The 12,237-nt window shown below is 24.2% G+C and overlaps 1 protein-coding gene across 1 annotated transcript; it reads right to left on the reverse strand.

Moving 5' to 3' along the window:
• Positions 1–4,394: 4,394 nt before the first annotated feature.
• Positions 4,395–6,306, reverse strand: LOC124940122 (probable carbohydrate esterase At4g34215). Its single transcript, XM_047480606.1, has 2 exons — positions 5,620–6,306; positions 4,395–4,747 (listed from the first exon to the last, which is right to left on the reverse strand). Exons 1-2 carry the CDS (start codon positions 6,226–6,228, stop codon positions 4,430–4,432), a joined length of 927 nt encoding a protein of 308 aa, XP_047336562.1. The 5' UTR covers positions 6,229–6,306; the 3' UTR covers positions 4,395–4,429.
• Between the last annotated feature and the right edge of the window lie 5,931 nt (positions 6,307–12,237).

Genomic DNA, 12,237 nt, shown 5'->3' on the forward strand with positions numbered 1-12,237 from the left:
GGACCGAGAGATCCTCGGTTTGGACCGAGACTTAGGACTAAGAAATTTGAACCTAGGACCGAGAATTTCAACTAGACCGATGTTCTTGAGCAATGACCGAGAGGTCCAACCGATGTTCTTGAGCAAGGACCAAAAGGTTCAACCTAGGACCGAGAATTCTAAGACCCAGGACCGAGAGGTCCAAACTTAGGACCGAGATTCCTAAACTCGAAACCGAAGAACTTAGCCTAGAGCTAACCCAAGACCGGTGAGTTTGTACACCCAGACCGAGGATCTTAGTCAAGGACCGAGAGTCCTTAGCACCTAGACTGAGGAACTTCAGTACTCCGAACAAAGATCCCGAGCCACGACTAAGAGGCTCCTTGACCTAGACCGAGGGCTTTTAGACCCCGACCCACAAAAACAAACCCAAGGCCTATGACTCTGATCCTAAGGCCTGTTTGGTTACACTTTTCAAAATCCCACATTATTTTTTTTTAGTTTTGGGACTTCAAATCATTTTCTAAAAATCCAGAAAATTAGAAAAATACATTTAAAATACTTTTGATAAATATTATATAAAGGTTCGTTTGAGATTTATGTTTAAACCCTAATGCCTTTAAAAATGACTAATGTTCTTTCGGTATTTTCTCCCAAAGTCAACGACATTAGCAACAGGTACCATTATTTTAAATATTGTTGTTATAATATTTTAAATACCGCATAAAACTTATTCATGTTTAGGACTAGAAGAATAATAGGTAAAAATAAAACATGATTAAAAACTCATAGATAATCTAATGGGTATGTTTTAAATTTTGATTAAAAAATAAAATATAATATAAAAAAAAATTATATGATTAAACTCGAAAAAGTTCGACGATCCATCAAGCGAGTCTTACATAAGCTCGAATTAGGCTCGAATTAGGCTCGAATCTTAAACGAGCTGGCTTGAGCTCGACTCAAATTCGATTTTGACCGAACTCGACTTAAATTCTATTTTGACCGAATTTGAATCGAACTTTAACCGAACAGCTCGACTCTTTTATATATATATAATAATAGTTAAGAAAGATATAAAAATATTTATCTAATATATATATGATGAGACAGCAAAAATATATATATATATATATATATATATATAGTTAATGTGAGAAAATAAAAATATAAATTAATTAGTAATGGTAGAAAGATAAACTGTAGAAATGTATCATGTACTTTCAAATGTTTTTTTTAAACGTTATTATATCTATATTTAAAGAATTTATCCTATAAAACATCATTTTTAAGAACTTTATTTTAGAGGACTATGTTTTAAATTTTTAATAATAATTTGGGGGTGCTTTTAAAGAAGTTGTTAAATATTTAAATATTTAAATTAATAATTTGAATAATATTTAACTTAACTTAATCAAATATATTTAAAAAATTTCTTATACAACCCCATCAATCAATTTATCCCTCAATTTATAAACAAAATATTAAAATACTTTATTATTTAAAATAAAATAAATTTATTTTATTATTACATATTAATATATAAACAATTCACCATATCTTCAAAATCAACCCAAATAACTACAAATTAGATTATTTACGTCTTATTAATATTTAATAATTTTAAAAAAAATATAACATATGGTCTAAATGTATGAATATTTAATATTTTTTATTTTAAAGATAATATATTTTAATTGATTTGATGAAAGAATAAAGTAAAAATGATGGGTTATTTAAAAATCATTTAAATAACTTAATCATTTTTTAAGAAGTGCATGAGTTGGTCTCACTTTTGCTACTAAAAATCCAAAATGGAATTGCATTAATAAAGTGAATCCCAAATTATTTTATAAGTTCATATTATATAATAGGAAGAGCTTGAACCTTGAATTTTATAAATAAAAGAGAAAAAAGACTTTTATTTTTATGAAACGAAAATCATTAAAGAGGTCTTTGATCAAAGCTGCCATTTATACTGATCAGTCGTCATTTGTTGACAGTTGTGGTTTCCGACTTGTCGGTGCCGGAAACGGCATCACCGGCGCCGACGTCTGTTTCGCCGACGGGGATTTGATGAATAACTTCGATAATCTCTACTTTGGGTGGTTCGTTGTCATGTCCTGCCGACGATCGGAGATCCACCGCCTCCACCTTAGTTTCCACGGCGGCGGCGCCATCATTTGTTTTGACCTGATGATCATGTGTAAATAAATTGTCAATAATAAAAAGAAATAAAAAAAACAAAGAGAGAGTTTTAGGGTTTAATTACCAAATTGGTTTGTTGATTCATGGCTTGAAGATAAATAATTTGTTCTTCAAGACTATTAATTTATATAGTTTGATGGATAAATAATATGTGTATATATTTGATACACGTCTCTCTTATTCCCGAATCCCGATGTCATTGACACGTATTCCTTTTCATTGGGATTTGCTACATATAATATTGTTTTTGTAAATCATATACAATTCATTCATTGGTTAAATTATTAGGGTTATGATAAAAAAAAAAAAAAGATGTCGGTAATATGAAAAAAAGATAGTCGGTCAATATAGAATATTTTTGTTTAAAAAAACTTTCTTCTAATTATTCTAAATGAAGTTTCATTTTTAGGTGACTGAAAATTTAAAAGTTCGAATATAATTTTTAATTTCGAATTGTTGCAAAAAATTGTCAAGTTTAATACAAATAGTAATTCCATAATTTTATTATTTCATCCAATCATTTTGAGAAGTGATTATTAATGTTATAATGGTATCAAATTTATATTCTTGTATTTATTTTTCAAATTTTTTTTTTTTATTCTAACATTGTTTTAACACAGACTTTGTATTTATTGGGAAATAATCCACTTAGGGTTTTCTATTCTCAAATGTCTCACAAAGAGCAAAATTATAATAATAATTATTATTATTATTTTTTAAATGTAGACATTTGGGAGCAAATTATCATATCCGGAAATAATCACTCAATTCAAGTTAGTTTTACCGAAAATAAGAGTTAAAGTCAATTTTATTATTAAAATTTTATGATATTGAGATTATTATTATTATTTTGTTTTTAATGTAAGATGTTAGTATTATCTCGAGAAGGACTCTCAACTTAAAACTTATTATATTGAGACGGTAAAAGAGGTTAATTAGTCATATTTAATTAAACTCCCATTTAACTCGGGCATAGTAATTATAAAAAACTAAAAAAAATTACCTTAAAAATGTGACTTTATAATTTAATTCAATATTTTTTTATTTAATTATTAAAAATGTGACACAAAATAATAAATTTGATGAAAAGACATTCATTTAATTTTTTTCTCATTAATTCACTGATTTTACCTCATTTCTCAGTTAACAAAAATTATCATTTCGTACATAATAGACATCTCATATTACTAGTCTCTTAACCTCATTTATACATCCTATCATTTCTTACACAATAGATATCTCATATTATTAATCTCGTAACCTCATTTTTGCACCCAACTATCTCAACAGTACCAATCATTTATTATCAGTCTCTTATCCCTCGACAAATTAATCATCAATCTCTCTCGACTCGACAATCCGGAAACTTTAAAAATTAATTATCATTATATATATAATTAGTTAAAAAGTTGAACTTATATTATTAAAATGTCTCGCGTTCATCAAATTTAGTGTTGAATTTAAAATATAAAGTGTTATTAGCCTAGTTAGTTAAATGATTGTACTTGTTTTTGATTGGTTGCAAGTTCAAAATATATATATATATATATATATATATATATATATATATATATATATATATATATATATATATATAATTTTTAATTTTATTTTTAACCGTTTTAAATTTATGGATGGGTCAACCCACAATTCAAATATCAATTTAAAATCCAGAATTTTAAAAATCAAGTATCATTTTATATATATATATATATATATATATATATATATATATATATATATATATATATATATATATATATATATATATATATTAAATTTTTACAATTTTAAGAGTTTAAAAATTATTTAAATTTTAGATTTTATAAAAATAAAGTAAATTTAAATATATTAAATTTAAAACTAAGTTATTATTTATTTAAACAAATGAACTCGATGAATTAATTTTGTACATATTATATGAATTAATTTTGTACATATTATATGAATTAATTTTGTACATATTATTTCTTTATAATGTCATTTTTTGTGCGTACTTTAAATTAATTTTATTCTTATTAAAAATGATAATAATATAAAATTAATTAATACTATATTCTAAAATAAAATCTTATCTAAACTCTCAATTTTAAATAAACTATTATCAAATTATAAATATAAAAAAATTGCATTCATAAGTAAAACTAAAAAAAAATTAATAAAGAATTAAAGAGCTAAAAAAAAATTATAATCTCTATACATTAATTAAATGTAATGTCAGTTTGGTAATAATAGTGATGAATTAAGCCCAAAATCTTGCGCATTGGAAATAACTTGGCTCTAAAATGCACAAAGAAATCGATAAAAGAAAAAAGTCAATTGATTTAGTTAAAGCACTCGAAATCAGAATTGGACTAGCCAAGGGTAAATCATTAAGAAATGATTGGGCCAACATTTCACCCAAACGAACTTGGGCCTGGGTACTGAGATGAAGCCCATCTGGATTTAAAGGTAGTCCTTTTGCATCAACAATTCTTATGTTTGCCAGTTCTGATCCAACAGAAAATTGGGCCTCTCTTATTTCTTTCACATAATGCCCTTCCCCAGATGCTAATGCCACCTTTAACACAACCACCAAATAAATAAACAATATTTATTTAATTAAAAAAATACTTCTAAAAAGTCAAATTAATATTATAATAATAATAACTATAAATAAATGCATTTAAACAAGGTCTAACCCCACCTGACCTGATATTTTCAAGATGCATGATATTTTCAAATTTATTCTTATTCACATATTTTTTTCTTTCAAATTTTAAAATAAATTAATTCAATGTAAAGTTAGGCAAGTGACTTCTTTCTTTCTTTCTTTATTTTTAGATTTATTTAAATTAATGCATAAATATTAAGTTTAGTTTATTTGCTTTCGATTATTTCACAAATTAAATATTATTTACCTCTCTCATTTATCTAATTATTTAATTTTATTAAACAAAATACTAAAAATTCTCTATTTTAAATTTTTATTTTTTATTTTATTTATATATATTAACAACCTTTAATTATTTTTACTCATTCTTTTTTTTACTTACACAAAATTATCAATTATCATTATTTACTATTTTTATCATATTTTTTAAATAACCTCGTACTATAAATTTAACTTACAACTCATTCATTCTGTTTTATCAAACTAGTATTTTTATAAAAAAATTGAAAATAAAATAATATCAGATAAACTCAATAACTATTTTAAATATTAATAAAATATCCATTATTTTTTGCTTTAAAATTATAGCTCATATTGACAGTTTTAAAAATATATTGTATAAAATTTAAGTTTTGTTTACTTATAAATTTTAAAAAAAAATTATTTTGTTCATTTTGAAAAGTTGAAGAATCAAAACTGTCTATTCAAGTGAAAAAAACAACCCAATAACTATTTAAAATATCCATTATTATTTTTTTCAATTATTAGATTAGAATTACCTGAATAATGGGCAAGAATGGGTTCTGCAAATCTGAACGCAAATTAATGAAAAACATCTTCAATTTCCCTTTATACAATTCCGAATCTTTCTTCTCTTTAGTATCACTCTCTCCTTGATACCACAAAACGCCACGAATCGCTCCACCGCCAGCCGCCGCCGCCGCCGCCAGCGTTCTTCTAATCATCTGATTATAAAGAAACGACCCTTTTTCCCATTGACTAATATTAGTTCCTCCAACGGCACATGGAACTAATCCGACCGTTTCCAAATTAGGGTTCCGGCTTAAAATTGAATTGGCGAAAGCTAACCCCGGTCCAATTCCACATGTTTTGTTGTTTCTAATATCAATATCCCAATGTAACGGTTCGTTTGCTTGTTCCCATTCTAGACCGGCGTTGAACCGGTAGATTGATGGGTTTGGAGATGATTCGATTGGTATGATTCCGTCCCAAATATTGGCGATTACGCCGCCGCGACCGGCCATGTTGCTTTGACCGGCGAGGATGAATATGTTTATTGGTGAATTGGAGATGGCGATTAGATTTGTGTAGAGATTGAAGAGAATTATGAAGAAAAAAACATTCTTTACCATCTTCTTTTTCTTCATCTGCGATTTACTTGATCTCTGTTCTGCGTTTGCGGCGAATTGCAGCAACTGAGAGGAGAGAGAGATGGAAAACCTTTTTCTTTTGGCTAGGAAAGTCTTCAAAGGCAAGTGTTATATATATATATATAATATAAATAAATAAATAAATAAATAAATAACCCTAAAAATAATAATAAAGTGCGTTCTTTTGGGTATAGTTAATTTATTTAAAAAAAAATATATTAAATATATTAAGCAATAATCATGTGGTTTAGTTGGGGGTGTTGTGTATTTATTTATTTAATTAATATTATTAGTTGTAGGATAATAAAATCCATGTTAAATATATTTGTATTTGGTATGTTCATATTAGAATTGATTTGATGTCAACTTTTAAAATATACTTATTTTATATTATATATATTTGATACGAGAAAGTATATTAGTTAAAGATATAACATAATTTGATTGGCTGAAAAAAATAATTTTTTTTTATATTTTTTTTTTCAACCAATAATTTATTTTCTATTTATTTTCCGGAGCACTCCTCATTTATATATGATTGGATATTAATACCAATTTAAAATTGATTCATTAAATATTTTTTATTTTATTTTATTTTTGACACTCATTTAATAAATATAGGGATAACAATATAGTCAAAATACAAACGGGGAATCGGTGTTATTTACCGTTCCCATTTTCTTTATTTGGAGATTTTAATTAATATCATTTCAGTCCGGTTTAGAATCCCCATGATACACCTATTTCCACAATATTATTTATTTATTTTTAATGTATTACAAAATTTAACTTTCATTTCTTTTTTAAATAGGAAAGAAAATAAATATATCATAATTATTAGTGGGGGTAATCACGTGAAATTATTTGGATACAAATATCATATCACTCATCTATTTATTAATGTATAAACCAATATATAATTATATTTTGTGATAGATATTTAATTTGGAGAACTAAAATTACACTTCATGATTTCTTATTTAACAGAATAAATTAAATTAAATATTTGATTTATTAATGTATTTTTAAAAAATTAGAAATAAATCTAATTTAAACAAATAAATTATAATAAAGTTTAAACTAATATTAATATATATATATATACTATTATAAATTGACTTATTTAATATCTCACTTATTTATCTTTAATATTTTTTTTTTCTCCTTTAAATACTGATTATATTTTTATTAAATTATTTTTTTTTTCAAAAAGGGTTTAAAATGTTTTTTATTTTTAATATAAATAAAAAATCATTTAAAATTATTTAAATTTAAATAAACTTTGTTCTATATTAATAATATATAAATATATTATGAAGAGAGGAGAGAAAAGAGGGAATAAAAAATAAATAACAGAGGAGATTGGAAATGAGATGAAAGAGCATAAAACATCATAAGTAACTAATTTTGTTAGAGGCTAAATAAATATATATATTTTTTTGTAGTTTATATTTAAATGATTTATTTTTCAAATAAAGTATAATATATAATAAAATAATATATGGATAGTTATCTAATTCAACTAAATTTTGAAAATATATTACAAGGTATTTATTTAATTTATACAATCAATTAATTATTAAAAAAATCAATAGAACCTAACCATTTTCACCCTTGTTCACATTTGTGAATAATTTATGTACTGTATATTATTGTACATGTATGTCTTACAAACACGACTTTAAGATAGCACGCTCTTCTTCTTTCTCACATAAAACATCCCATGTTATCCGGTTTGTTGTTGTCTGTTTTGGTCTAATTTTTAATTAGACTGGTTAAGATTCAAGTTATTTAAATAAATTGGTTATTTAAAAAATAATTATTGGTGATAATATTAAGAAGTTAATAATTATTATTATTTTTTTTTGGATAAAATAGACTTAAAATGATATTAATAAAGGGTATTTAATGATAAAATAAAAAATAAAAAATAAAAAATAAAAATACAATATATTTTAATATTTTAATTAATAAATTGAATAATGTAATAGATAAAAGAGATAAATAATGTTTTTTGGTTTTGGTAATTAAAATAACCCAATCCAAATTAACTTTGTACAATGTTGTTTAGGATTCCTTTTCTACTATTCATTAGTACAAGTTTACAACACACTCTTACAATGCAAAAGAAGATGAATGACCTCACCTCATTCCATTATATATTATATCGACTAACAAAGATACAACTCTTAGACACAGGGAGGAACGCATAAATAATTTCTGGGGCTAAATTAGTTATACTTGTATTATTTTTTTTCGATTAAATAAATATATTTATTAATTAAAACTTTATAATGATGATATAAATCGAGAAAAATATCTTAATAAACACAATTACAAAGTTATTTTTGTCGATAAGTCGGTACAAAAGAAGACAATTGTATTCTACGAGACTCCATGGGTTGAAAATATTGCAATATTTGCTCAATTTTAATTGTTGAAAAAATATCCAAAGAAAACTGAGGATCATCCCGTAAATTAAATAAGTAAGCCCGAAGTTGTTGTTCTAAAAATATATAATTAGTGCCTCTAAAATTTTCGGGATAAAGTTCAACAAGACGGATGAGTTTACGAACATCAAATTGGGAGAATGAATTTCTTGGATGAAGACATATATGCAGCCAAGCAATTCCGTATATTAACTTCTGAAAAATGATTATTCATCTCTTGCATAATTAAATCAACAACCTAACCTTAAAATTCAAAATTATAATAAAATTAATAATAAACAAAAACTATTAACAAAAAATAACTTTATTATAATATCTAAAATTAATAACTAAAATCTTCATGAGTAATGAAGAGCAGAAGTTCATTATTTGGTATAAACCGAATATCGACCAAATTCGAATTATATTTTTGGTTTTCGAATCAAATTCTAAAACGATTCAAATTCAAATACGGTTGTAGACACCTAAATTTTAGGTTTCTAATTTAAATAAAAATAAAATAATTTTGGACTATTTTAAAATAAAATAAAAGATGAAACGAAAATAAAGTAAAAAAGTAGGCCAAATATGATATATATTTGTCATTAATTTAATTTATATTTATTTTATAGGTAAAAAACAAAATAAATATAATATAATAAGAAGAAAGAAGGGAAAAGAAGAATGTAGAGGAAAAGAAAAGAAAAGAAAAGAAAAGAAAAGAAAAGAAAAAAAAAAGAAAAGAAAAGAAAAGAAAAGAAAAAAGAAAAAAAAAAAGACCGACAAAAACAAGACACATATTAGAGACATTTAATAAAGTTGAATAGGTAAAATGTGAACTTATCTAATACATCAACATCGAAAATGATTATGAAATGTATTTTTGAATGATTATTTGTCTTAATATTTATTTATTTATTTTTATTATAATTTAAATGACATCTGATTAATATATTATTCAATATATTTAAATTGTTAAAGTTTTAATAAGTCTTAAAATGTTTATCATACCACATAGGATGTGTTAGACACAAAAAAGTGAAAACAATATTTACTTAATATTTTCTTTTAAATCATTACTCTATGCATATTTTGTTAGTTTTTGTTTATTAGAAAATATTACTCTGCATATTTTGTTTATTGTTATGTATCTTTATGTTTAACTTGATAAATGTACATATTTTGTTTATGCTCACATATTTCTTTTATAACTTAAATGAATTTAAGTGCAAGACTTTGAGAATTTTATCAAAGTTATTGTTGATATACATTATTTATAACGTTGTCTACAAATACGACACTCCAATGCAGATCCTAAGTAATCTATATATATAATGATGCTTAATTTTTAAAGTGTCCGGATTGCCGGGTCGAAAGCTGTGGTTAATTTGGATATATGTGAGAGTAATGGATACTTGGGTCGGATTGTGGGTTGACCCGCCCATAAACTTATAACGGTTAAAAATAAAATTAAAAACCTAACAAAACACGTACAACCTTTTAACCAACTAGGCTAATAACACTTTATATTTTAAATAAAACCAAAATTTGATAAACGCGTGACATTTTAACAATATAAGTTCAACATTTTAACTAACTAATATATATATATATATATATATATATATATATATATATATAATTATGCTTAATTTTTAAAGTGTCCGGATTGCCGGGTCGAGAGCTGTGGTTAATTTGGATATATGTGAGAATAAATGAATACTTGGGTCGGATTATGGGTTGACCCGTCCATAAAAATTTTACCGTAATATTTTTTTCACGGTTTTTTATATTATCACTCGTGCAAATTCACGAGATACATGCTAGTTAAAAATAATAATCTTAATTCATTTTGGTTCTTAAATATAGAGAGTCAGGCTTAAAATAATAAAAATTGTTTTTAATTTTAAATGAAAACTGCATAAATTGCAGTAGGATCATTAATGCTAATTTCTTAAAATATATTAATTAGAAGACAATTTAAAAAAAACACTTTTAATTACACTAATTCTAAAAATTAAATTTTGATTGTATTAAAGATTGATACATTCCAATCATTTCTATATAGACTTTGTATAATTTTAATCTCAAACAAACAAATGAATTATCATGCAAATAGTAAGTTTGTCGTGAAGATCGCAACTAGAACTAGACAATGAAGATTGCAACTAGAACTAGACAATGAAGCTGATAAAAACAATTAGTCTAAGTTATACTATTTTTTTATCACAAACTATTTGAAAAAACTCAAAAATCACAAATTCTCATTCATTATGAGAAGTAATAATAACTTTCCAAAATATCCCCTAGTTAAAAAATTTCAAGATTAATTTATATAGTTAACGTGAAGGATATAAATTGTAGAGATTTAAACAATTAAACTTGTTATATATCATCTTCACTTGTCATATTTTAGTATGGAACACTACAAACTTAATTATTATATAATTCAAAATATCAAATAACTAGATAAAAATATCTTATAACCGCAAGCAAACCGACCTTACTTGAATACAAAGAAAAGGAAGAACACATAGTCCAAATGATTTATGTTGGCACTTTATACGAAAGTGACTAAAAATGGGTATTCTGTTAGCTTAAGATACCAAGCTTATATCATACAACATTTGTTAAATGGTCAATTTCAATTAGGCATCACTTATATTTATTAATGTATGAACTATGTCAATTTTAAAGACCAACTATATATTTAGAGAAACAATGACAATGTTAAAACCCATTTTTAATAACTTTTTATTTAGGTGGATTCAAATATAAAAGTGTTTGAAAAAAAACAATTGAATGTAGATTTAAAAGTGTTTACCGCATTACAGTGGTCCGGTAGAAAAATAAAATAATAAACTAAAATGTTACTGACTCAAATTCTAATAAGGGATCACGATGATTGAGTGTTAGCATATTTTTCTTAATTAAAATAAAATAAAATTTTAGAAAGTATTTATTAATTTAGTCATATTCTAACTTCATTCTATTTGTTATTTTGGTAAACAATTCTTTTTATTTGATTCATGATTTGAAAAGAAGAAGATATTTGTTATATATATATATATATATATATATTTAAATATTCTGAATTAATATTTAAAAATTTTAAAAATATAGTAAAAAAATCACACAATAAACTTGAATAATACTAAAATAATATCTATATCAAATAAATTACTTTCATGATCCTTATATAATATAAATAGAAATAAATAAAAAGACACTTTCCAACAACAAACCTCCACATCAACCATTAATTAATTATATATTTATCAAATTAACGAAAACTTATTGGTTAGGTGTTTCGGTTAAGGTTAATTAAATATTTAATTTAATTAAACATTATTTTAATATTTTAGTAAATAAAATATTAAAATAATATTTATTTTAAATTATTATTATTTATTTTATTATCTATATATATCTAATAATGCTTAATTTAAAAGGTTGGAAGTGCACAACACGCTCTCTCTCCATAATCATCCTAAAAAAAATGTAATTTTTCTCTCCTAATTTAATTAAAGTAATTTCTCTCTCCTAATTTAATTAAGATAATTTCTCTCTCCTAATT

This window comes from Impatiens glandulifera, chromosome 5 (genome assembly GCF_907164915.1).
Source record: "Impatiens glandulifera chromosome 5, dImpGla2.1, whole genome shotgun sequence".
In the NCBI taxonomy this organism is placed as follows: domain Eukaryota; kingdom Viridiplantae; phylum Streptophyta; class Magnoliopsida; order Ericales; family Balsaminaceae; genus Impatiens; species Impatiens glandulifera.

Bases quoted from the DNA above. Each gene is read 5' to 3' on its own strand.
- LOC124940122 (XM_047480606.1), bottom strand. From the start codon at position 6,228: ATGAAGAAAAAGAAGATGGTAAAGAATGTTTTTTTCTTCATAATTCTC. The intron at 4,748-5,619 runs GTAATTCTAATC...GTTGTGTTAAAG, and splicing joins CATTCTTGCCCATTATTCAG to GTGGCATTAGCATCTGGGGA.